Below are 27,846 nucleotides of genomic sequence, written 5' to 3'. Positions count from 1 at the left end.
TAGCCATGTGTTCTGTGGTTAGGAACAGACATCATATTTTGAGGAATAAAACAGGAATAACAGAAATTATTGTAATGATCAGTTTTCATGTTCTGGGGAACAAAACTTGAATATAAATATCTATTGGTAGATATTGTCAATTACTCAGGTCAGCTATCACCTGGCCCTTATTTTGGTATGAACTAATGATTAAATGGATGTTGGTAACAATCAGGCATTCCTTAGGACAATTTTTATTTGCTTGTTTCCAACATTTATATATTATAGCCATGTTCAAATATATAACAGATGGCCAGGCAGTGGTGGTGCACGTCTGTAATCCCAGCACTTGGGAGGCAGAGGCAGGCAAATCTGAGTTCGAGGCCAGCCTGGTCTACAAAGTGAGTTCCAGGACAGCCAGGGATATACAGAGAAACCCTGTCTCGAAAAAAATCCAAAATCCAAAAAACTAAATATATAGCAGAATACATATGGACAAAAAATCTTACAAATGTAATAAATGTTATAAAATATTTTTACAACTCATTTATTGATGATTTTATAAAACACAGCCTGGAATGAAATGCTGTGCATAAGCAATATGTTAAAGCCTTTGTATGTATATAATTGTAGTCTTAGAAAAATACTTTGAAAAAGTCATGAGAAAAAGTCATAATTCAGATAAACCCTATAAACATAGATGATATGTTAATGTTTTTCACTTTCTGGTATCTTTACTCAAGAGTAAACTCATTAGTATGCAATCAATTTACTAAAGCCTATGTAACTATATTACAATTTTCTTTGAAGACATTCAAGAATACCAAAAGTAATTTGTGAGTACAAAGACTTTGGCAAGATCTGAAGCAACACACTCATATTGTTTTACTGAAGACTATTTTTCTAAAAACACTGTGATGAATGTCAAGAATCATTTCAAACTTTTTGATGTCCATCAATTTTATTTTCACTTGTAAACATGTATTGAGAAAAGACACATAAAGGCAACAGTAAGGAAACCTTTTTATATTTCACAATTCTCTTAAGTTACATGAAAGATCTTTTGCAGGTGTAAGAATTTGTGGCATTGTACTAGTACCTTTTATGTTGTAATGATAAAATATGTCTAGTGCAACTTCCAAAAGAATTTAATTAGGTTTAAGATTCCAGAGGGATGTGGGTTGACCAAAAAAGTGGAAACACAGCAAGTGTCTTGCAAATGGGAGAATTAGCCTGAGTCAGAGAGAGCTTTCAAATTTCTTATCCAATGCAAGTGTTCATCTAAGTGTTCATCTCTGGATCATAAACACACAACCAAGATAAATACACTCAGCATATTTTATTCTTTTATTTGCACATACTTTCAAAAACATATTTAAAATGAAAGACTTGGAAGGGAAGAAGCAGGATAGGTATTGAGAGAGGACAAGTAATAACAAAATATACATTAATTAAAAGGTCAAAAATTTTCAATAAAAACACAGCTAGATAGGCAGCATACTAGTCAAGAACACTGAGGTTTGTTAGAGAGAAGATAAGCTTCATTCCCTGAAAACATTTGGTAAACCAATTGTGTCCTGTAACCCCAGTTCCAAGGGATGGAATGCTCTTTCTGGTCTTATACACTAAGACATCGGTGTATAAGCAGATGTATACAGGCATCGGTACACATAAAACAAAATAGAAGGTTAAAAGGAATGTTCTATTGTGCTGACTTAGCCCTGAGACAGGGAGAGGTCATGACTTGTCTACATCAACAACTTCTGGTCTGGATTTAGCCAGCCTTCTAAGAGGAAAAAAGAAGCCTTATTCTAAAGATTGAATAACACAGCATAGCTCTTCTTCTGAGATCTCAACCCACAGTGCTGCTTTCCTTGAAGTTTTCTGTATTTGTGTTCTCTGTCTTCTCATGTATGAGAACTGTTCCATTAGTACTTGTTTTCAATCTACCCTTTAGATTACTCACATGATCTAAAAGACATATCTCCTTTGTTATAGTGTGTAGACTTGTACTCTCCTCTCACTATTGCACTATCAAATGTATACCATTGGGCCTGAAAGTAAAAAAGCCTTTAGGTTGAAAGCAAATTCTCTTCTAGGCTGGTCTTCTTTGACTTTTACCAGAAAAGAATGCATGCTATTATTACATTGATTTTTTTTACTATTAGCTCCTTAAGTGTGTGGAGTATTCTAGAACAGCTATATGTGAATTCTTTTTAAAAACGAATCTAAGACAACCTGTCCTATATTTGACTGTGAACTAAACAACTCTTTACTCAATGATTACTTGGTCAGGGAAAAAATATAGAAAGAAATGAAAGACTTCCTGAAATTTAATGAAAATATTGACACATCATACATAAACTTATGATACACAAGAAAAGCATGGCTAAGAGGAAAGTCCATAGCACTTAGTGCCCAGGATAAAAAAAAAAAACTGGAGAGATCTTACACTAACAACTTAACATCACATCTGAAAGGACTAGAACAGAAAGAAACAAACTTACCCAAGAGTAGTAGAAAGCAGGAAACAGAGAAACTCAGGGTGAAATCAACCAAATAGACACAAAGAAAATAATACAAAGAATCATCAAAACTAGAAGCTGGTTCATTGAGAGATTCAACAAGATGCATAAATGCATACCCACACTAACTAAAGGGCTGAGAAGAAATATCCAGATTATCAAAATCAAAAATGAAAAGGAAGACATAACAACAAAAGAGGAGGAAATTCAAAAATTCATCATATTCTACTACAAAAGCTTATATTCAACAAAACTTCAAAACCTAGGTGAAATGGATGACTTTCTAGATAAATAGTACACACCAAATTGAATTAAGAGCAGGTAAACAGCCTAAACAGGCCCATATCATCCAAAAAAATAGAAGCCATTAAAAACCTCAGAAACATAAAATGCCCAGGGCCAGATGGATTTAGTGCAGAATTCTTCCAGAGTGTTAAACAAGATCTGATATGTTTTTTCTCAAGCTATTCCATAAAAAGAAACGGACACTCTCTAACTCATTCTATGAAGTCACAATTATCCTAATAACTAAACCAAACAAGGACCCAAACAAATAAGAAAACTTCAGACCAATCGCCTTTATGTATATCAATACACAAATACTAAATAAAATTCCTGACAAATCCAAGAACATTTAAAAACTATCATTAACCACAGTGAAGTAGGATTCCACCCAGGGATTCAAGGCTTGTTTAATATATGAAAATCCATTAATGTAATCCACTATGTACACAATATCAAAGGAAAAAAAAATCACATGATCATCTTCTTAGAAGAAGAAAAACCATTTGAGAAAATACAACACCCATTCATGGTTAAACATATTGGAGAGATTAAGAATTCAAGAGCCATACCTCCACATAATAAAAGCAAATTACTACAAACCAACAGCTAATATCAAAATAAATGGAGACATAACTGAAACAATCCCACTAAAGTCAGGGCCAATACAACGATGCCCACTCTCACATATCTACTCAATATAGTAATTGAAGTGCTAGCTAGAACAAGGAGACAACAAAAAGAGTTCAAGTAGATATAAACTGGGAAAGAATAAATAAAGTTATCACTATTTGTGGATAAGATAGTATATACATAAGCGACCACAAACATTTTGCCAGAGAAATTCTCCAGCTGAAAACAACTTCAGCAAAGTAACTGGATATAAAATTAATTCAAATAAATCTGAAGCCTTTCTTTATACAAATGAAAAACAGGCAGGCAAAGAAATTAGGGAAACAACTCTTTTCATAATAACCACAAACAATACAAAAGATCTTGGGGTAAATAAAACAAAAAAATGAAAGAGCTGTATGAGAATAACTACAAGTCTCTCAAGAAAGTAATAAAAGTAGACCTCAGAAAATGGAGCAATCTCCCATATTCATGGATTGATAAAATTAACATATTAAAAATGGCCGTCCTAGCAAAGGCAATCTATAGATTCAATGCATTCCACATCAAAACCACAACACATTTCTTCATAGACATAGAAAGTGAAATTCTCAAATTCATCTGGAAAAAAAGAAAAGCAAAAACAAGTCTTAACAATGTAAATACTTAAGGAGGCATCAGAATCCCTGATCTCAAGCTGTACAACAGAGAAATGGGGATAAAAACTGCATGGTATTTGTACAGAGACAGTCAGGTTGGTTAACGGTCTAGAATAGAAGATCCAGAAATAAAACCACATACTTGATCTTTGACAATGAAGCCAAAAATATACAGTGGAAAACAGCATGCATCTTCAATAAAGTGTGCTGGCCTAACAGGCAATCTGTATTAGAAAAATGAATATAATCCCATATTTGTTATTTTAGACAAATCTTAAGCCCAAGTGGATCACACCCCTCAACATAAAACTGGATACATGTATTCAAATAAAAGGAAAATTGGGAAAGAACCTTTAATTCACCTGCACAGGGGTATATTTCTTAAGAAAGAATTCCAACTGCTCAAGCAAAAAGATCAAGAATTGTTAAGTGGGGTCTCATGAAATTGGAAAGTTTCTGTAAGGCAAAGGGCATAGTCAAGAGCACAAATATGAAAACTAGAGATTGGAAAAAAAGTCTTCACTATTCCCTCATTCTGTAGAAGGCTAATATATAAAATATATAAAGAAATTAAGAAGCTAACCACCAAGAAACCAAACAATCATATCAAGAAATGGGTATTGACACTAACACAAGATAATTCACAACATCGGAATCTTGAATGGCTGAGAAGCACCCAAATAAAAGTTCAGGATTCTTAGTCATCAGAGAAATGCAAATCAAAACAACCCTGATATTCCACCTTATACCAACCACAATGGCTAAGTTCAAAAATTTAGGTGACAACCCACATTGGTGAGGATGTGAAGAAAGAGGACCACTTCTCCATTGCTAGTGGGATTGCAAAATGGTAAAAACACTCTGGAAATCAATTTGGAGATTCCTGAACAAATTGGAAATAGATCAACCTGAAGACCGAGATATACTTCTTTTGAGTATTTACCAATACATTACCCTACCACAGGGTCATGTGTTTCACTTACTGTTATTTGTGTTGTCTAGTACCTCTCAAAATCCTAGATGTCCCACGACAGAAAGATGAATACAGAAAATGTTGTTTATTTACACAATGGAATACTACTCAGCTATTAAGGAGGATATAACGATTTTTTCATATAAAAAGATGGAACTAGAAAATATCACCCTGGGTCAGGTAACTCAGGCCCAAAACCATATGCATGTTTTGTACTTACCAATAAGCAGACATTTGTCAAAAAGTACAACATTAACAGGATACAGAACTCAAGGAGGTTAACAAACTGAACCAATCACACTTGGGAGGGACAAGAAAGCAATCACAAGAGTTCAAAGGTCCTTCAGTGGGAAAGGAAATAGGGAGGGGAAGAGGGGGAACCTGATCAGGTAATGAGGGGAAGAGAAATGAAGTTCTGACGGACAGCAGAATGATTCAAAAGAGGCAACATCAGGAAGCACGTGGTGGGGCAACCCTATAGAATGTACCATTGACCTGAGAGGTGAGACACACTTAGATGAAATGCCCTACTGTAAAGAGAGAGAACTTGGAGAATCCACCTACAGTAAAATGGCAGGGCATCAAGTGGAGGGATGGGGTTGCCATCCAATAGTCAATAACTGTGAACCACAAATGTACCTGTTTGAAAAAACAGTAGGGACAAAAGTGGAGAGGTACCTGATGATGAGGAGGTCCATTTACAGGCCCAAATTGAGATCCAGCTCAGAGTGAGGACCCAAGGCCTGACACTATTACTGAGTCTATGGTGTTACAAAGAGGGACCTATGAAGGCACAAATTTTTCCCAATTTTCCCAAGGTTTGCAAAACTACTAAAAATATTCAAATTGACAGTCATAATTCAACCAAAGTATGAAACAAATGTTTATTCATAGTATCTAAGATGGTACAATAAACTCCATAGCAATATTTTATTATAAGCCAGTGCCATTGCAACCATTACAAAAATGGAGTTAAAGATTCAATTCTGTGTGAAGATTGTGGGCCAAAAATAATGTAGTTGAAGCAAATATAAACCAAATTCAATGTTCGATCTGTGTCACTCATAGTAATCTAACCAAATTACATCAGTTGGCAAAACAGACATACATATGTGTTGTTGCAATGTAATCCAAGAGAGGACCATTTCAAAACAAACACCAACTTGACATGGTTGTAAAATATAAGATATACACTAATATTAGCAATACAATTCTCTATCAGAAATGGCACATTGATTCTTTCATTTCTTTGAGAAAAATATGTGAAATTGTTTTCAAATTCTAAAATAGTTGTTAACAAACATCAACAAAAAATATTTTATCAAATGCCACTGACTGCCAAGGACTGATTATCAGCCAAGAGATCAGCATAATAACTCAGTGAATGTCTGCACAGGTAGTGATATTGGACAGAATGGGTGATGAATCTTTACAAATACAGGCATTTTTGATTTAGTGTAATGATGTGTTCCCCAGATAACAGAAATCACAGTAAGTTTGAAGATATTTTGTAAACATGGGTAGCATACAATAGTATATGAACAACAGAGAGAATGTTCAACTCCTGGCTCAATATTTCATGTGAGACTGTGCTTCTCTACACTAGACAATGGAAGACATAATGTCCCATGATTCTTCTCAGAGTGTGAATGATATTGAACTTTTATGACTTTCTAAACTTTTGCCTATGGACGTTCTGCTGAAATCCATTGTGTTTATACATATGGTTGTTGACACATATTCTGGTGAAAGCTGTCCAGGAGAAATTGTCCTTGGGAATTATACCACGCATATGAATGAAATCATGGCACCTGAGGATGGAGAACATGATCTCCAAAATATGTTTTCTGATATATGAATGAAGTCATAGCACCTGAGGAAGGCTAGCATGATCTTCAAAACATGTTTTCAGAAATGTTTTTATCAAAAGTTTTCAGACCTCAGATGTAGTGCTTGAGGCTAGAAATTTCCTGACGTGTCCAGGGAGCATGACATAGGATGAACGCGAATGAACAGTTGAATAAAATTGAGTATAGCTCCATAAAGCAATAGCCTTAAAACAGACACATTGGTGTAAATGTGTGTGATGTTTGTCTGCATAAGGAAAAGATTAAACAACTGCTCCATTAGAGCGCCCAGCAGACATGAAGAAGCTGTCTATTTTTGCTATTTCCTTTTTGCTCCTAATGCTTTCTTTCATCTTGTGCTGTTTGACTGAACCCAAATGCTTTTGGAGGGTAAAGAATAGTGAAGATAATCATGGAGATATGAGAACTGACTGTGGTTTTTTCCTTCGGACAATCGAGGGACCTATTGACAATATTTATGATGACATTTTTGAATTTAGGTAAGTCATTAACATTTATTACCTGATTCAATGTTATGAATTAAAATACTTATCTATGTACACAAACAGTGGAGTTCTGTCCTGTTCTTTCTACTCTAACTTTAGGAATCACTGAAAATTAAGTATAATATCAATCACTATTTGATATTATACTAATTTGAATGATTTCAAATATGTCACAGTTTAGTTTAGCTTTAATATATTGGGCTCTAGATCTCATGGAGATATCACATAGACAATGAGAGAGACTATATCCTATCTTTTGAGTCTTTGTGAATATCATTTGTAGAAATAGGTTTCCTAATCTGCCATGATTTCACAATTCTCACCTTTGGCAACAGTTCAATATGAAGACAAAATGCCACTGCCTATATTCAACTGTCTACCAATGATGACTGTATGAGCATGCATCTAAATGCCTTCCTAAAATGGTTGAATAATTTTCATCTCCAATAGTTGAACATAGATTCATTCATTGAAATATTTGCGTATAGGCAGGTCTACTACATCTTCTTTCATATATAATATATGTACACTTGTGAATATACTTACACATTTCAATTTAAAATCGTTTTTGTATGAATCTCTCCTGCCATTCTGGAGTTGACATTGAATATGGAAAAAGACAGTCAGTCATAATATGTTGCTACCAGAATAATCTTTTGGTCCAATTTTGCAAATGCCCATCTAGGTATTAGACTTATCATCACTATCTGGTAAATAGTAAATATTTCTATTATTTCGTGAATAACTATAGCATTAGAAAAAATGTAGACGAATAAATGTAGTACTTGCTCATAAAAAGCTGTTTTGATTGTGGCACCATAGTTCTGAGATCCCAAGTATGATATATTATCATCGATGACTGCAGATCGTCAATCTACCTGTGTCTCCTTTGTCTATCTCTGACTCTTACCCCATCTCTTATTCAATTTTCACATCTTCCAGATTAAAAAAATACATTTTCCAATTGTTAGCAGCAGTACAATGCATAAACGTTGATAATGATGGTGGCTGCAATTTATTATACTTCTCTGTTAGGTTAGTAGAAATTTCATTTCTGATGCACTCTGTATTATTCTACACCTCATTGGAAAAATAGTGGAAATCCTCATTTGTGACCCATTTATAAGCCAAACCAAGGTTTAAAATACAAATAAATGAACTGTGCCAATGCACTGTTCAGGTTTAGAAAGAAAATCTTATTTGCAAGCTCTCAAGTGAAAAATATAAATTTCACCAAATGAAAAGAATAGATATATTTATCCTGAGTAGAGGTAATTGCTAATAGTACCAGATGAACTACCAACTGTGCTGGGTTAGATGAACACATTTCATATGGAGATAGAATCACTGTGCTCAGGCATAATTTAAAGGATCTCAAAGAATAAGGAAGACTGAGGTGTTAAGAGAAATGTGATACCAGTTTTGCGAAATTGACATAGTAACAACACACTAAAAGGTAACATTAAATTAATGTGTAAAAGAACATAAATGATAATATTCTGGTTACTTCCTATATTGTATCATTTTGAATATTTTGAATTGGATAAATATATTTAAATGTAATATATCTTAAAATCATTATTCAGTTTGTTGAATATTAATAGTTGAAAATTAAAATCGTGAACAATATTGTGCATAATTCCCAAAGAATATTTTGTATGGTTGGAAACAATTTAGTATGCAAAATTGACATAGGATACTCAGGTATGGATATAATTAGATATGCATTAATAATATCTTAGTGTTTTAAAATACAGAATATAAAATTTTGATGTATTTTTTGATTCTCAAAATAATCAATATTATTAAGATGCTTGATGTATAAAACCCATTCAAATAATCAAATAAATTTAATGTGAAACTCTTATGTCTTTCATATTTGTTTTAATTCTTACTTTTTATGTATATGCAGAATTATATATCCAAGGTTATTTTACAGCAGTCTTACTCAAGAGGATTATAACAAGGATGACATTCAGAGATAAAGCGATTTTCTTGAATACAGAATTTATCATATCATATTATTCAATGCATATGAATTCTGAAATTGTATTTAGTTCTAAATATATCTAGTATATGAGGCTTATTTCAAGACATTTAGAGAGTACTTTAGCATGTCTTATATTGAAAACTTTACTGCAATTGAAAATTTATGTTTCAATCATCTCCCTTAGTATTCATTATGCCTTATTTTAGAATGCCAGAAAGAAGATATGAGTTTTTTATGGTAATGTTTTTTGCTACTGATGAAATCAACAAGAATCCTTATATTTTACCCAACATGTCTTTGTTATTTGTCAACATTGTTGATCTGTGTCAAGATACATTGGGTGTTTTGGATCAATTATATTCACCAGAAAATAATAGATGGTATTTTGTGAATTATGTCTGCCGAGAAGATGGACTTTGTGATGTAGACCTTACAGGAATATCATGGAAAACAACTTTAAAACTGACAATTCAATCTAGGATACCAAAGGTAAGAAAGTGTGACACTGAATGAGTTAGCAACATTAAATTCCATTTACAGGTGTCTACAAGAAGCCTTGGGCAACGTTCATTTATGAGTGTTCTGCTATACACACCTGCACACAAACACACACACACACACACACACACACACACACACACACACACACACACACACATTATATAGAAACAAATTAAATAAATAGATCATAGATGTTTTGGGCAAACAGGCCAAACTTTGTTGTAGGAAATTCAGAATTTTTAGGAATCGTCTAGAATCTGTTAGGAATAATACATTATATTCCCTGTATAATCTTACAGTCCTCAATAAGAGTTCTGAAATGTGAGTAGTGTTACTTGTATATGAGTCATTTAATCATAGCAATCATATTCCTGATGTGGATGTTTTGTCCTCTCTTCTACATTCTTTAGGTTTTCTTTGGGCCATTTAATACTAACCTAAATGACCATGACCAGTTTCCCTATCTCCATCAGATAGGCCCCAAGGAAACACATTTGTCCCATGGCATGGTCTCCTTGCTGCTTAATTTTAGATGGACTTGGATAGGATTGGTCACCTCAGATAATGACCAGGGTATTCAGTTTCTCTCAGAGCTGAGAGAAGAAATGCAAAGGCATGAGATCTGTTTAGCTTTTCTGAATGTGATCCCAGAAACCATGGAGACGTACATGACAAAGGCTATGATATATGATAAACAAATTATGACATATTCAGCAAATGTTGTTATCATTTATGGTGAAATGAATTCTACTTTAGAAGTCAGCTTTAGAAGGTGGGAATATTTGGGTTCTCGGAGAGTCTGGATCACAACCTCACAATGGGATGTTATCACAAATAAAAAAGAATTCAGCCTTGATTTCTCCCATGGGACTATCACTTTTGCACACCACAGAGGTGAGCTTGCTAAATTTAGAAATTTTATGCAAACAATGAACTATAACAAATACCTTGTAAACATTTCTGAGTCTATGCTGGGGTGGAAATATTTTAATTGTTCAGTCTCTAAAAACATCAATAAAATGGATAATTTTGCATTCAATAACACATTGGAATGGCCAGCACTGCACAAATATGACATGGCCCTGAGTGAAGAAGGTTACAATTTGTATAATGCTGTGTATGCTGTGGCCCACACCTACCATGAACTACTTCTTCAACAAGTAGAGTCTCAGAAAACAACAGGTGTCAAAGGAGAATTCACTGACTGCCAGCAGGTAAAGTTTCTTACATTTCATTATGCTTAGAGATATCAATGTGATCTTTTAAATGGTCCCAGAGAAACACATGTCCATTTATTAGAGATTATTCTTCCATTAGAAATATTTCTACGTTGAAAAACTCCCCAATTAATCTTTCACATGGATTAATATGAATTTCAAGTATTACATTTAATAGGAGACAATACATTTTTTAAGATAACAGAGACTTTTGTGAAAACGTGTCTCAACATTTCCACAAGTGATTTTAAAGTTTAAAATATGAGACAAGAGTTTTGTCATGAAAACCTTAAGTGATGACAACACTAGAATACTTTTTTAAAGAATAATTTCTCAAGAATCAATACATGTGTATTAACTAATAGTTATTCTTTTAAATTTTCGATTATTTACAAATCCATAAGAGAATAATACTATACATTTTATTAAGTTTATATTATTTCATATATGTTTACTCTCTATACATGAAAGACTCAACAACCAATGTTTATTTTCACACACATTCAGAATCCTTCTTTATTTGCACATACATGGTTTCATTTTTTAAACAAGTTTTTAGTCATTTTTTGACAAATGGGTGCACATAAACACACACACACACACACTGATACACCATGTTACTAGTGATCTCATAATCACTTTTTTCTAGCATGTATTAGCATTGAACTTTAATAATAAATATATTAATGTTCAATCATCCATGATGTACAATGCCTTTACTATGTGATTACTTTAATACACTGTCTTTTTGTAAAGTCATTAAAGATTTAGGAGAAAAATCTCAAATTTTTCTTCCCTTTATTGATGTGCATATGTAAGCATCTAAAGATGGATCTCATTTAGGTGTCTTCCGTGCTGAAAACTAGGGTATTTACTAACCCTGTTGGAGAACTGGTGAGCATGAACCATAGAGAAAACCAGTGTGCAGAGTATGATATTTTCATCATTTGGAATTTTCCACAAGGCCTTGGATTAAAAGTGAAAATCGGAAGCTATTTTAGTTGTTTTCCACGAAGCCAACAACTTCATTTATCTGAAGATTTGGAGTGGGCCACGGGAGGAACATCAGTGGGTACAATTATTATTTTTTCTGTTTATCTACATTTTAAAATATGAGGTGATGAATTGTTAGCTGTGTTAAGACCAAGTGCTACGCTTGAAAAAGACCATTCTCAGTTACAAGCACCAAAATTCGATCTCTCTCATTTTCATGTAAATCTGGTCTTAGAGATCAAAGCCTCTGGATTCCATGTTCAGTTTCACCCACATGCCTATTCACCACTCAGGAATATATTTATTAAATTCGTATATATAATTAAAATTTTGTAACTCTATTTAAACTACAGAATTTGCAGAATCGGTGTGAACATATTTATAGCCAAATGGAAAGTAGTATGTATTCATTAACAGAAATCTTTTTCTAGATTCAACGTTTCCATTTTTAATATATATATATATATATACATATATGTATATATGTATATGATATATGCATAATATGTATGTATATATAGGACTTTTTTATTTTTATTGAATATTTTCTTTATTTACATTTCAGATATTATCCCCTTTTCTTGTCTCCCCCCAGAAGCCCCCTATACAATTTTCCATCCAAGTGCCTCTATGAGGGTGTCCCCATCCATCCACCCAATCTATCTTACATCCCTGGCATTCACTTACACTGGAACATCCAACCATCCTAGGCGCAAAAGCTATTCCTCCTGCTGACATCTAACAAGTCCATCCTCTTCTTCCTATGCAGCTCGTCCCATGAGTTCCTGCATGTGTACTATTTGGTTGGTGGTCCAGTCCCTGAGAGTTTGGCTGGGTGAGACTGTTGCTCCCCAAATGGGACTGTAAATGTCCTCAGTTCCTTCAGTCCCTTCCCCAGTTCCACTCTCAAGGACCCCTAAGCTCAATCCAATGGTTGACTGTGAGCATCCACCTTTGTATTTTTCAGGCTCTAGAAGAGCCTTTCAGGAGACAGCTATATCAGGCTCCCGTCAGAAAGCACTTCCCTGCATCCACAATAGCATCCATGTTTTAGGATTGTATATGGGATGGATCGCCAGGTGGGGCAGTCTCTTTATGATCTTTTTTCAGTCTCTGCTTGACACATTGTCTCCATAATGCCTCCTGTAAATATTTTGTCCCCCTTCTAAGAAGGACTGAAGCATCAACAAATTGGTCTTCACTATTCTTCAGGTTCATATGGTCTGTGAATTGTATCTTGGTTAGTCAGAGTTTCTGGGCTAATCGTCAACTTATCAGTGAGTACATTCTATGCGTGTTCATTTGTGATTCTGTTACCTCACAGAGGGTGATATATCCTAATTCCATCCTTTTGCATAAGAATTTCATGAATTATTTATTTATAATAGCTGAGTAGAATCCAACTGTGTAAATTCACCACATTTTCTGTTTCCATTCCTTTGTTAAAGGACATCTGTTTTCTTTGAGCTTCTGTCTATTATAAATAGGGCTGCTATGAACATAATGTTTAAAATGCTGTCTTTTTCCTCTAGAAGGCTTTAGCTCCTTTGTGAAATATTAAGTGATCATAGTTGTGTAGGATCAATTCTTTGTCCTCAGTTTTACTCTAGTGTTCTTCCCCATAACAATTCCATGCAAATTTTTCACTATTTGCTTTGTAGTGCAGCTCGAGGCTAGGGACTGTGATTTTCCCAGAACTTCTATTATGGTTGAGAATTGTTTTCGCTATCCTAGGTTATTTTCTTATTACGAGAATTGCTCTTTCTGACTATATGAGGAATTGTGTAGAAATTTTGATAGGAATTTCATTTAATTTGTATATTTCTTTCAGCATGATAGACATTTTTATCAAAGTATTCCTACCATTCCAGGAGGAGGGAAGATCTTTATATCTCATGAATTATTCTTTAGTTTCTTACTTCAGAGACTTTAACTTCTTGTCATACAGACCTTTCACTTGTTTGGTTAGAGTCACAGTAAGATACTTTATATTGTTTATAACTAGTGTGAAGAGTGTTGCTTCACGAATTTCTTTCTCAGACTGTTTATTCTTTGAGTAGAGGAAGGTTGCTGATTTGTTTTAGTGGATTTTATATCTGGTCATTTTTATGAAATTGTTATCAGCTCTAGGAGCTCTCTGGAGGATTTTTGAGGTCATTTAAGAATTCTATCATATCATCTGTAAATATTGATATTTTGACCTTTCCTTTATAATTTGCAACTCTTTGACCTCTCTTTGCTGTCTAATTGCTCTGGGTAGAATTTTGAGTACTTTACTGAATAATGGTGGAAAGAGTGGGCAGCCTTGTCTAGTCCCTGGTTTTAGTGGGATTGCTTAAAGTTTCTCCCTATTTAGTTTGATGTTAGCTACTGGTTTTCTGTATATTGATTTTACTATGTTTAGTTATGTGCCTTGAATTTCTGATCTTTCAAAGTCTTTTATCATGATGGGATATTGGATTTTGTCAAATGCTTTTTCAGCATATACTGAAATGATCATGTGTCCATTTTGTTTGAATTATTTTATATAGTGGATTATGTTGATAATTTCCTTACATCGAACCATCCCTGCTTCCCTGAGATGAGGCCTACTTAATGGTCATGAACATTTTGCTGCATTCTTGAATTCAGTTTTTGAGGATTTAATTAAGTACATTTGCACTGAGCTTCATATGGGAAATTGGTGTGGCATTCTCTTTCTTTTTTGGGTCTTTGTGTGATTTTGGTATTGACATAACTTTGGATTCATAGATCAAATTTCATCTTATTCCTCCTGTTTCTATTTTGTGGAATACGTGGGAGTATATTGGTATTGGGCATCTTTAGAAGATCTGAAAGAATTCCATACAAAAATTGTCTGATCCTGAACATTTCTTTGTTGGGAGGTTATTAATGATGGCTTCTATTTTTGGGGGGTGTTATGGGACTGTTTAGAACATTAATTTGATCCTGATTCAAATTTGTTTTTGGTATCAGTCTAGAAAATTGTCCACTTCATCCATGTTTTTCAGTTTTGTTGAGTATAAGCCTTTGCAGTAGTCTTATACTCTAAAAATCAAAAAATGATTTTTTGAATTTCCACAGTTTCCATTATTATGTCTCCCTTTTCATTTGTGATGTTGTTTATTTGGAACATATCTATGTGCCCTCTGGTTAGACTACCTAAGGGTTTATCTATCTTGTTGATTTCATGAAAAGACCAGCTTCTGGTTTTGTTGTTACTTTGTACAGATCTTTCTTTTTCTTGCTTGATATCAGACCTGAGTTTAAAGATTTCCTGCTGTCTACTTCTATTGGGTGTATCTGCTTCTTTTATTTTTCTAGATCTTTCAGATGTGCTGTTTATCTACTAGTGCATGCACTCTCCAATTTCTTTTTGGAGGCACTCAAAGCTGTGAATTTTCCTCTTAGTTTTAATTGTGACACATTAGTTTTGGTATGTTGTGCCTTCATTTTCTTTAAATTTTGATGAGTCTTTTACTTCTTTATTTCATCCTTGAACAAGTTATCATTTAGTAGGATATATTTCAGCTTCCATGTGTATGTGGTCTTTATGTAGGGTTTTGTTGTCATTGTTGTTGTTGTTGCGGTTGATTTTATGGAAGACCAGCCTTAGTCAGGGGTGATCTGTTAGGTTGAGTGGGACTATTTAAATCTTCTTATATCTGTCGTGGCCTGATTTGTGTCTGATTATAGGTCTGATTTAGGTGCTGAGAAGTAGGTATATTCCTTTGTTTTAGTATGTAATGTTTTATATATATATATATATATATATATATATATATATATATATATATATATATATATCAGTTAAATCCAGTTAGATTCACTGTGTCTCTGTAGATTCTTTGTTTCTCTGATCTGTCAATTGATGAGAGTGGGGTGAAGTTTCCCACTATAATTTTGTGGGAGCAATGTGTGCTTTGAGCATTAGTAAAGTTTCTTTTACGAATATGGCTGCCCTTGCATATGGATCATAGATGTTCAGAATTAAGAGCTCTTCATAGAAGCATTTTCATTTAGTGAAGATGAAATCTCCATCATTATGTTTTGTTAATATCTTTTGAATGAAAGTCGATTTTTTATGGCTATTCTAGCTTTTTTTTGGGGGGGGGCTACTAGCACACAAAATTGTTTTCAAGCCTATTACTGTGAGGAATTGGTTATCTTTGTCACTGAGGTGTGTTTCATGTAGGAAGCAAAATGTTGGTCTCTGTTTATATAACCAGTCTGGTAGTCTGTGCTTTTTGGGGAGGGGGCATTGAGTTTATTTATGTGAAGACATAATAAGGAAAAGTTATTCTTGTTTCCCGTTTTTCTTGTTATTGTTGTTGTTTCGTGGTTGTTGTTGTTGTTAGAGGTGGAATTATGTTTGCTTGGCTTTTGGTTTTGTTAAAAAAAAGATTGCTTTCTTGCTTTTTCTATGGAGTAGTTTTCCCTTTGTGCTGGATTTTTCAATTTTCTATTCTTTGGAGGGTTGAATCGGTGGAAAGATGTTGTATAAATCTGATTTTGTCATGGAATATCTTGGTTTCCCCATCTATCTTATTTAAGAGTTTTGCTGTGTATACTACCCTGGGTTGTCATTTGTGTTCTCCTAAGCTCTGTATGACATGTCCCAAGCATCTTCGTGCTTTCATAGTCTCTGGTGAGAAGACTGGTGTAATTCTGATAGGTCTGATATTATATATTACTTGACTTTTTCTTACTGCTTTACTACTCTTTCTTAGTTTGTTGCATTTGGTATCTTGAATATTATTGAAAGAAGGAATTTCCTTTCTGGTCCAGTCTATTTGGAATTCTGGAGGCTTCTTTTATGCTGACGGTCAGCTCTTTCATTAGGTTAGGGACATTTTCTTCTATAATTTTGTTGAAGATATTAATGGCTTTTTTAGTTGGGAATCTTCACTTTTTTTCTATACTTATTATCCCTAGGTTTGGTCTTTCCATTGTGTCCTGTATCTCCTGGACATTTTGGGTTAGGGGAATTTTGAATTTTGCATTTTGTTTGACTTTTGCGTCAGTGTTTTCTCAAGTATCTTCTGCATCTGAGATTCTTTCTACTATCTCTTGTATTCTGTTGATAATGCTTTCATTTATAATTGCTTATCTATTTCCCAGGTTTTCTATCTCTAGGATTATCCTCCTTTGTGATTTCTTTATTGATTCCTTTTCCATTTTTCCAATCTCGATGGTTTTGTTCAATTCCTTTACCCTTTTGGTTCTGTTTTTGTGTAATTCTTTAAAGGATATTTGTGTGTCCTCTTTCTATCTTTTTATCTTGTTGTCCTGATTTTCTTTAATGGAATTATTTTATGACTTTCTTAAAATTCTCTGTCATCATCATGAGATGTGATTTTGAAACAGTTTAGCTTTTCTGGTGTGTTGGGTTATCCAGGCCTTACTGTTGTGGGAGAATTGGGTTCTGATGATGCCAAGCAGCTTTGGTTTCTGAGACTTACGTTCTGGCCTTGGCCTCTTGCCATCTGGAAATCTCTGGTGTTAGCTGGTCTTGCTATACTGAGTGTAGCTTGCTCCTCCTTCAAGCATTTGTGTCAGCACTCCTTGGAGAACTGATCGTTCCTGGACGAATTTGGGTATGGAGAGCTGTGGCTCAGGGTCAGCTCTGGGTGCAAAGAGAAACACAGAAGGATCTTTTCCCAGGCTTCTCAATTCTGGGCCCAGGGTGTTTCCCTAAGTGCAGGCATGTTGGTCTTCCCTGTGGTCACGGTCTGGCCAGCACTCCTGTGAGCCCAGATCTCTCCTGGCACTATTTGGGGATGGAAAACTGTAGCACAGTAACAGCTCTTGGAGGTGTTGAACAGGATCAGACAATTTATATATTTTTGTTGGTTATTGTAATTGATTACTTTTCAAATCTTATCCCTCTTCCCAGTTCCCCTCCTCTGCCTTATCTGGTATTAGTGGGAGGGAATATCCTTGGTCCTGTGGAGGATTTATACCACAGCATAGAAGAAAGCTAGGGTGGTTTGGCAGGGGTGTAATGGTATGTGCAAGAAACTCTTCACAAAAGCTGGGCAAAGGGGGGAGGCATATTGGGACTAAGATTTTCTTTTAAACTTAGGAAAAATAATTAATTTTATAAGTGCCCTGTAGAACGTACTTTTCCATATTCATCAAACAACTCTTTCTTGATTTACCCTACTTTCTATCTCTATACAACTCAATGTTCTAATTGTTTATTTATAAATGATGAAAGAGAGACTGATGCCACATAAACATTGCTTTTAGATTAATCAGTTTAGGAAGGAAAAGTTTTGAATTTCTACAACATGAATGTTACATATATAATATCACATGATATAGTAAATGTTGGGTGACATTCGTTGCATTGCAGTGTAATTTTAAATAATAAGGTGCCTGAAATTGTTAACTAATGCTTTTCATCAGAGGATTATTTATAACCATATCTATTAATGTCCCATATATCAATTTATGGGTTATTCTACATATGATGTATACATGAAGTAGACACCCACACATACACACTCATATCTTATAATATGTATGTATTGCCTCAGGTTCCCTCCTCTATGTGTAGTGTGCCATGTACTGCTGGATTCAGGAAAATTCATCAGGAAGAAACAGCAGACTGCTGCTTTGATTGTGTTCAGTGCCCAGAAAATGAGGTTTCCAATGAAACAGGTACATGCTTAGATTCAGAAGAAAACTTGAAGAATTTGAAGACATTTTCTTTCCCAACTAGAAATATGATGTGGCTTAACTGATACTGAAGAGCAAAATTCTCTGTGTTTCATAACTTTACCAATTATAAAGTATCAACTTTTTGGACCCAGCAAATAACCTGCAATATCTTCTACCAACAACTTATCTCTCACAATGTGATTGTTACTGATTTTATATTATATAGAACATGTTTACGGAGACAGACATTTTCAACAATTTTAAACAAAAATTTTAGGCATAAAGAAAGTTGACTATATGACCAGACCACAGTCTTTCCCTAGATCACCAGATTAGTCCTTGATAAAGGCCAGATGCTCAGGGTAAAGGCTGTTTAATTAAATATATTTTAAGAGCTTAGATGGTTTAAAAGATTAAGTGTCCCCTGTCAAAGAAAGACAACAGTGAAGATTTTAAGAATGCAACAAGACTGCACATTACCCTTGGCTGTGAGTAGTGAAATTATGGTTTGAGGAATTATATAATCTGAGATTGTGAATATCATTTTATGTCATATTTTTCATTCTTTTTTAGTTTAGTAAATACTTTTAGCTGTTCCATTCCCTATGATGCTGTTTGTTCCATCACAAAGCATAGTTTAATAGAGAGCAATTATTAACTACATGAATATGATACCTTATAATGACTTATTGTTTTTCACCAGCAGATATGGAACAGTGTGTGAGGTGTCCAGACGATCAGTATGCCAACTTAGAGCAAACCCAATGCCTCCAAAGAGCTGTGACATTTCTGGCTTATGAAGATCCACTGGGGTTTGCTCTAGGCTCCATAGCCCTGTCCTTCTCAGGCATCACAATTTTAGTACTAGTCACTTTTGTGAAGCACAAGGATGCTCCTATTGTGAAGGCCAATAACCGCATTCTCAGCTATATCCTGCTCATCTCTCTAGTTTTCTGTTTTCTCTGCTCATTGCTCTTCATTGGACATCCCAACCAAGCCACCTGCATCCTGCAGCAGACCATATTTGGAGTGTTTTTCACAGTGGCTATTTCTACAGTGTTGTCCAAAACAATAACTGTGGTCATGGCTTTCAAGCTCACTACTCCAGAAAGAAGGATGAGAGGGATGCTGACATTAGGGGCACCTAACTTCGTCATTCCCCTTTGTACCCTGATCCAACTTGTTCTCTGTGGCATCTGGTTGGTAAAATTTCCTCCCTTTATTGACAGAGATATACAATCTGAACATGGGAAGACTGTCATTATTTGCAACAAAGGCTCAGTCATTGTCTTCCATGTTGTCCTGGGATACTTGGGTTTCTTGGCTCTGGGGAGCTTCTCTGTGGCTTTCCTAGCAAGGAACCTTCCTGACAGATTCAATGAAGCCAAGTTCCTAACTTTCAGCATGCTGGTGTTCTGCAGTGTCTGGATCACCTTCCTCCCTGTCTACCATAGCACCAGGGGGAAGATCATGGAGGTTGTGGAGGTCTTCTCCATCTTGGCTTCTAGTGCAGGGTTGCTAGGGTGTATCTTTGTCCCAAAGTGTTATATTATTTTAGTTAGTCCAGATTCAAATTTAGTACAGAAGTACAAAGATAAATTGCTTCATTGAACCTTTCATAGTATGAAAGTGTTAGATGATACCCAACTTATTTTTTCTTTATCCTAATGAAAGTAGAATTTAATCATAGAGAAATTTTAAGTAGTAAACAAATTTGAGCTTACAAATTGGATAGCACTTTCCATTGTGACATCAATTAGCGAAGCTTGGTGGAACATGGTTTCATTTATAAGTACACAGTCCTGACGAAACTGAGAACTGGGAATCTCATTTGAGGAATGACTACCATCATTTTGAGCTGTGGCTTTGTGTGTATGCCATGTACTTAATTAATGATTAATATAAGGTGACAGTACTGACTGTGGACAGTACCCCTGTAGGTACGTTGTTCTTGGATTTATAAGAAAAAGGACTGCAGAAAACATAGGCGTGAAACCAGTAATCAAAATTATTCCACATGCATTCATGGAGTGCTTTGCATCCAATTTCATGCTTTGGCTTCATTTGATATATGGTGACTACGTTACATAAGTAAATAAACACTTTTCTCACATGTTTCCTTTGATAATGGTGTTTTTTACAGCGACAGAATCTAAGACATCACGTAAGTGGTAAATTGCCTCTGATGAGATTTGGAATACCATAGACTATTGATGCAATAAAAGTCACTGGTTTGAAATGAGAAGCAAGAGTAAATGTTAGCAAAATGTGAAGCACAGTGACAGTATTACAGAAGCACTAGACTTAAGAATAGCTTTACAATGAACTAGGAAGATATTAAGATATCAGAAAACATACAAAGAAGGGAACATTTTATGAAAAGGTAAATGGGGTTCAGATTGTGCCTGCAATATAGGACTATGCCAATTTATGTAAAAGACATTTTCATTGTGAAATGAAAGTTTTACTAAAGCAAGTAAAATCACTAATGGAAATGTCACACACATAACCTTTAGCACAATAAGATCAGTGAATTTGATGAACATATAAATCACTCTAGATGAAAGGTCTCATCATAAATTTTATCACTATATTTGTACTAAAGATAATTTCACTTTACTATTACCCACACAAATATATGTGTATAAGCACATACACTTTATTTCTATAAGTCAGATGATGAAGGTCAGTGTCATTTTTCTGTCAAAGCACTGCTTGCTGCTTTATTTTTTAAATATTATTTTGTAGTGTATTTTTGACATTGTAATTCAGTTGCTTTTTGTTTACATTCCTGTCTCCAAAACACCCTTTGTACCACTCCTTGAACTCCTAAATTGCATATGACCTCTATTCTCATTAATTATTACTGATATGTCTATATTCACATACATACATATATAGAGAGAAATATAAATTACTGAGACTGTGTAAAACATACATGGTAGGAGACTCGGTCCATCCTGTGCATGCTTTTTAGTGTTGGGAACAAGAGAGCTTGGCTCAACATCCCCAACGGAGATGTTTGCACAGGTTTCTTGAGAGCAAAACATCCTGTGGCTTAGCTTGATTCCCTGCCTTCCTGCCCAGTGTGGTACGGACTTCCCAAGTGCCTGTCCTATGACTATAATTGTTTTCTCCTGTTTCTTCCCTGGCCTCTAGTATATATATTGCTGGTCTCTCAGTAAATCTTTGGCATTCTCCTTGCAGAATGACCCGTGCCTGTGTATTTTGTTAACTCCCCAGGCCTACGCCCAATACTCGGTGCGATGGCAGCGGCGGCGTTGACAAATGGAGGGTCCACCGAGATCGGGAAAGAGAGGAACACCTGACGGGATCGTTCCAAGAAAAGCCGACCGGCAAAAGGAAGAGGAATGTATTGGGGAATATATGTTGCAAGAAACAAAGTAAAAGTGAGTACAGGATGGCGCCATGGGGATAACAAGTTCCACCTTAAAATTGGTGGATCAACTGGTGGTTCTGCTTAGGTAACAGGTATCAGGGTCAAGGTTAAAACAACTAGGGTGTGACAGCAAACTGGGATGGCGAATTTTATTAGGCAAATTGTCAGCAGTCTAAAACTGCATCAGGTAAGAGGAATGGGGCATGAAATAAAATAAAATAAAAAGAGTAAAGGACAAAAAACAGATTTTGGAAACATGGAAGAGAGAGAAAGAGGGAAGGAAAATGGATTCAAAACTCTCTTAGGGACAAGGAGAAGCATGGAGATGTCCTGTTTCCTCTATGGACCCTACTGGAGATAGTATTAGTACTGGTCACAAGTGCTCTTTCCTCTCTATGTATTATGTTTGGTGCACCAATTTGTCCACACGTGTCTGTCCTTGTTGTTTGAATGATTGTCCTGTGTTTCATGTTGAAAAGAAAAAATGGTAAAAACTTTATCTACTGGAGGTCCATCTCTTGATCCACTCTCAGTTTACACAGCAGAGGCTGATTTAAGCTGCCCTGCATTTAGCTAGGAGTCAATCACAGCTTGAGAAAAGCTGCTTTTAAAAGGGCCAGCAGCTTCTCAAGTTCTAGGGCAAGTAAGCTGATGGTTATTTCTCCTATTGGGTATAAAGTGCTTTTTTTCTTGAAATTGCAGCTAGTAAAAAAAAAAGTTTGGTTTAAATTTATAAGATTCAAGTAGTTGCTTCATTTTTGTTTCTGATTGGTCTTAAAGTTATAAGTATGTTTTGCATGTCTTGACTATAGAGTATTGGCTTATAGGGAAAGTATTGGGTATGATAAAAAATTATTACATTGGTAACAAAAAGTTAGTTTAAAACTGGTAACTCAGGGTTGGAGTTATATTAAACAACAACACATGGCATGACCCAATCCAGGAAAAACAGGTCTCTAAGATACTTCTAAATTGGCATAATATTTTGTGAGATTCTTAGAAATTAGACTTATAAGGGATAAAATTGAAAACAATGTCTTTTTAATAAGTTGTACTGTCATGCATTCAAACATATGAACTTGCAGACAAACTTTATGATTTCAAGAATGATAAACGTTAAAAACAGCTGTGGTCGGTATAGGCCTGTTGTCACTTTTTCACAAGCTTTGTTGTAGAACAAACAGTGGTAGAAGCAAAATTCCAAGTTAAAACAGACTTGCAAAGGATATTTCAGAAAGAGGGACCAGAAAACATTCCTGTGACTGCTTTTGCACTACGGAGACTAGTCAGGGATGCTCTCTTGAATACCGATGTAAGGTTAAGGATCAGATGTTCGAGATTAAAAGAACTTTCGGAGTAGCACAAAATGATACCTCAAAGGAGTCTTTGAACGCATCTGAATCAGAGAGTGCGACAGAATTATCTGACGAGGAGGAGATTTTAGAAAAAGAACTAGAGGAATTGAAATTAAAATTAAAGAAATGTAAAGAGCAAAGAGTGTCTGTTTCCCAACCACCTAGTAAAAATCCTTTCTTTAAAGATGAGGGGGCTTATGCTCCTCCAGCATATGAACCTTATCCAGACCTTGATTGAACAGAGGAATATTACCTTACATCTTTTATTAGATAATAGTTTATGCTAGATAGAACTTCATTTCTTGACTCCTGTCTTGTGCTTTGCACTCATTCCTTGAATACTAAACCATGTGTTTCAGTCCCATCTTCTGTAGTTTGAAAAGTCTCATGAACAGAAAGAAGACAAGAAATTGAATTGTTCTAGCAGATTGTGTGTACTGACAAATTACTAAGAGTATGAAGATGCTACTGTGTTTGAAGAGTTCCTGGAATTGTGTCTATGCCTCTAAATAATGAAGGGAGGTTCCCTGTCACCTTGTATTGACATCAGAGAGATTTAGGTATTATTGCTACTCCTGATTAAAAAATGTCTGGGTCTATGGCACAGGGGTTTTTGGCTTGTGGAGCTGCCACATTGGGATTGTTCCTGCTAAACTGTACGTGCAAACAACAAAACCATTCCAGAGCAGTAATTGAACAAGTGCTTAGGCACAGGATAATACATCTGCTCAAATTTGGCTCACTCTGTAACGAGAATAGTTAGTCTGTGACAGGCAACTCCTTTGCAGTCCACACCAACCTAAGACATGGGCTCTGGGACTGGCAGAGATTCCCAGAGACGGGTAATGGGAGTTGGACGGAAGGTGTCCTAAGACAGACGCTATTCATTAAAAAAAGGGGGGGGAGAGTTGTTGGGAACCAGAGAGCTTGGCTCAACATCCCCAGCGGAGCTGTTTGCACAGGTTTCTTGAGAGCAAAACATCCCGTGGCTTAGCTTGATTCCTGCCTTCCTGCCCAGTGTGGTACGAACTTCCCAAGTGCCTGACCTATGACTATAATTGTTTTCTCCTGTTCCTTCCATGGCCTCTAGTATATATATCGCTGGTTTCTCAGTAAAGCTTTGGCATTCTCCTTGCAGAATGACCCGTGTCTGTGTTTTTTGTTAATCCCCCAGGACTATGCCCGATACTCGGTACTGTGGTAGCACGGGCGCTGTCATTTTAGTTGGTGATTCAGTCCCTGAGAGTCTCCTAATGTCCAGGTTAGTTGACACTGTGTGTCTTCTTATGGACTTTCTGTTCCTTAAGAGGCCCTCAATCCTTTCCCCTACACTTCCAAAATATTCCCTGTGTTCTGCCCAATGTTAGGACATTGTGGGTCTCCTCATCTGTTTCATTCAGGTGCTGGGTGGGCACTCTCAGAGGACAATTATGCTAAGCTACTCTCTGGGAGTATAAGAAATCATACCCTCAGTAATGTCAGGGATTGGTGCTTGCCAATGGAATGGGTCTCAATTTGGGCAGGGTATTGTTAGGCCTTTCCTTCATTCTCTGCCCCATCGTTTCAACTGCATTTCTAGTAGACAGGCCAAATTTTGGGTGGAAAGGTTTTTGGTTCAGTTGTTGTCCTTAGCTACCCACTTGGTGTTCTTTCTGTCAGCAGGATTTGGCCTCTTCTGGGTCATTATCTAATTACCATGCATTTCTGCTAAGATTACCCTCATAGACTCCTTGTTGCCCTCCAATTTGTCATCTCTGGCACATCCTAAAGATAACCCACCCTTCTACTCCCACCTGCTGCAGATTTCAATTCATTTTCCTGGCCTCTGTTCCTCTCCTTTCTAACACCACACCTGTTCCTGTTCTCTCTCCATTCAGTTTTTATTTTCCAGACAATGTTTCTCTGTATAGTCCTGAGTGTCCTGGAACTCACGCTGTAGACAAGGCTGGCCTCGAACTTAGAAATCTGCCTGCCTCTGCCTCCCATGTGCTGGGATTACAGGCATGTGCCACAACTGCCCAGCTTTCCCTTCCACTTTCTTATCTGCTCTCTTATCCAGTTCCCTCTCTTCAATCTGCCTCTTATGACTGCTTTATTCCCCCTCTGAGATTGAACCTTGCTCATTTTGGTCTTGCTTCTGGTTTAGCTTCTTTTGGTCAATGGAGAGTAGTGTGGATATCCTGTACTTTACGGTCAATAATTCACTTGTAAGTGAGTACATACATGATTTTCTATTTGTGTCTGGATTATCTCAGTCTGTATGATAGTTTCTAGTTTTATCCATATATGAGATGCCTTTTAACAGCTCTATAAAATTAACTGCAGGCGGATCTTACACATAAGTGGTAAATGCTGAGGGCAGAACTTGTTTAAGAATCAAAAGAAACTAGGGTTGTCCATGATTGGCATCCTGCCCATGACTTTTCTAAAAGCGAGCCCCTGGTCCAAACGTTTTGAGCAGATTCATCTGTGGTAGTGAAGTTATTCAGAGGTCACCACCTGATATACCAAATGAGGAGTACCTCAAGGGACCTCACAAGTGGCCACATCTGGCTACATGCGACTGATGCTTCCCATCCAGCACTAGGGGGGACCTACCACCTCAGCTCCACTGCTCATCCACATTCTCCTCATTATGGGCAGAGACCCTGTGCTCAATATGTCTCAAAAACAGAACATACTTGAGGTCACCACACAGCACCCAAGAGCAGCACTCAAAGCAGGGCACAGAGAACTGTTCAAGCCTGTTAAGCCAAAACAAACTTCAACAAGGCATCAGGAAGAACCCATGTCTTACTCTGCCTGGCAGGTCTGCCTTGTGTCCTTGATTGGACAGTGAGTCTTACCCGTCCTCAAGGTTAGAAGGTGCTTTCAGTCCTGTGCCAGATCTTTCATATATCTCAGCTCAGGTTTGAACTCCCATAGCATTTGTGCCTGTCCTCCAAGAACCTCATCCATCTGCAGTCCCACCCAGCACTGTAGGAGATCACACCATTGCAACGTAGGGTGTTCAGCTGCTTGCCCCTACCTTTTGTTGGCAGTGACCCTGCACTCATCATCATCTGACTTCATAGCTTTCTTGAGAATTTTTCATAGCACATCCCCTTCCTCTTGAAATCAAAATGGATAACCTGTTACTTGAATTGCAGTGGAGGTTTAAAATTACTCATCAGTAGTAGGAGCCCAGGTAAGACCCCAGGCTCTTAACATTAAAGAGGAATTTTAGGAAACACGTGTTTGATATGAGAGTTCATACAATTCCTTTCTACTAGGTGAAAAGTATGAATAAAACACGGGAGAAAACCAGGAAACAGAGGACAAACACTGTGGAACACTGTTGATAGTCAGCACATCTTTTTCAATGGCAAGGTAGGGAAAAAACCACAGTTGAACACAAGGTTTTCTAGGTCAACATATCTTATATAGAACTTTTTGGAAGGTATGATAGAGTTCTGTACAAAAAAAACAGCTGTTCAAGAGAAGATTGCCCTTGGGAATTATGGATGCGAGCGAAATCATGGAACCTGAGGATAGAGAAAATGATCTCCAAAACATGTTTTTAGAAATATGAATGAAATCATGGCACCTGTGGATGGAGAACATGATCTCCAAAACATGTTTTCATAAATGTTTTGATCAAAAGTTTTCAGACCTCAGATGTAGAACTTGAGGCCAGAATTTTCTCCATGTATCCAGGGAGAATGATGTAGGATGAATGGAAAGGAACACTGACTATAATTAAGTGGCTCTCCAGACACCAGTAGCTTTAAAGTAGGCACTTTGTTGTGTCTGTGTGATGTTTGTCTACATAAGAAACGGATTACAAACTGTTACTGTGGAGAGCCTACCAGACATGAAGAAGCTGTGTGCTTTCTCTATTTCATTTTTGCTCCTGACATTTTCTCTCATCTTTGCTGTTTGACTGAACCCATTTGTTTTTGCAGGATAAGGAAGAGTGAAGATAACGGTGAAGATTTGCAAAATTATTATGGTTTTTTCATTTGGACAATGGAAGAACCTATTGAAGAGAATTTTTATAATAAATTTATTGATTTTAGGTAAGTCATTAACTTTATTTTCTGCACCAATATCATTAATTAGAAATATTTAGTTGTGTACACAAACTGTGGGGTTCTGTCTTCAACCTCCTGTAACTTTAGGAACCACAGAAAATCAATTATTACATCAATCACTATTTTAATACTGTCAAATTTGTCATAGTAAAGATTAGCTTTTATACACTGGACTTCAGTTCACAATGCTAGAAAGTGAGTCTGGATTCTCTCTGTTGAGTCTTTTTTGATATCATAGGTTGAAAGTTGTCTCTTCATCTGCCTTAAA

The 27,846-nt window shown here is 36.1% G+C and overlaps 1 protein-coding gene across 3 annotated transcripts; it reads left to right on the top strand.

The window, feature by feature from the left end:
* The first annotated feature begins 7,174 nt into the window (after window positions 1-7,174).
* Window positions 7,175-20,361, top strand: LOC127670802 (vomeronasal type-2 receptor 116-like). Of its 3 annotated transcripts, none has more exons than XM_052165332.1 (6): window positions 7,175-7,377; window positions 9,580-9,862; window positions 10,285-11,088; window positions 11,935-12,158; window positions 18,620-18,750; window positions 19,457-20,361. In XM_052165332.1, exons 1-6 carry the CDS (start codon window positions 7,175-7,177, stop codon window positions 20,359-20,361), a joined length of 2,550 nt encoding a protein of 849 aa, XP_052021292.1. The 3 variants fall into 3 exon arrangements, with proteins under 3 accessions (XP_052021292.1, XP_052021294.1, XP_052021293.1); XM_052165334.1 differs by having other exon boundaries at window positions 11,935-12,159; window positions 18,627-18,750; XM_052165333.1 differs by having other exon boundaries at window positions 11,935-12,159; window positions 18,627-18,750; window positions 19,454-20,361.
* The last annotated feature ends 7,485 nt before the right edge of the window (window positions 20,362-27,846 follow it).

This window comes from Apodemus sylvaticus, chromosome 20 (assembly GCF_947179515.1).
Source record: "Apodemus sylvaticus chromosome 20, mApoSyl1.1, whole genome shotgun sequence".
Lineage (NCBI taxonomy): Eukaryota > Metazoa > Chordata > Mammalia > Rodentia > Muridae > Apodemus > Apodemus sylvaticus.
This window is presented reverse-complemented; position numbering and strand designations above follow the sequence as displayed.

What these genes read in the sequence shown, in the direction of transcription:
- LOC127670802 (XM_052165332.1), top strand. Translation starts at nt 7,175, where the DNA reads ATGAAGAAGCTGTCTATTTTTGCTATTTCCTTTTTGCTCCTAATGCTT. An exon ending in GATGACATTTTTGAATTTAG is followed by an intron (nt 7,378 to 9,579) that starts GTAAGTCATTAA and finishes GCCTTATTTTAG; the next exon opens with AATGCCAGAAAGAAGATATG. An exon ending in TGGGCCACGGGAGGAACATC is followed by an intron (nt 12,159 to 18,619) that starts AGTGGGTACAAT and finishes TATGTATGTATT; the next exon opens with GCCTCAGGTTCCCTCCTCTA.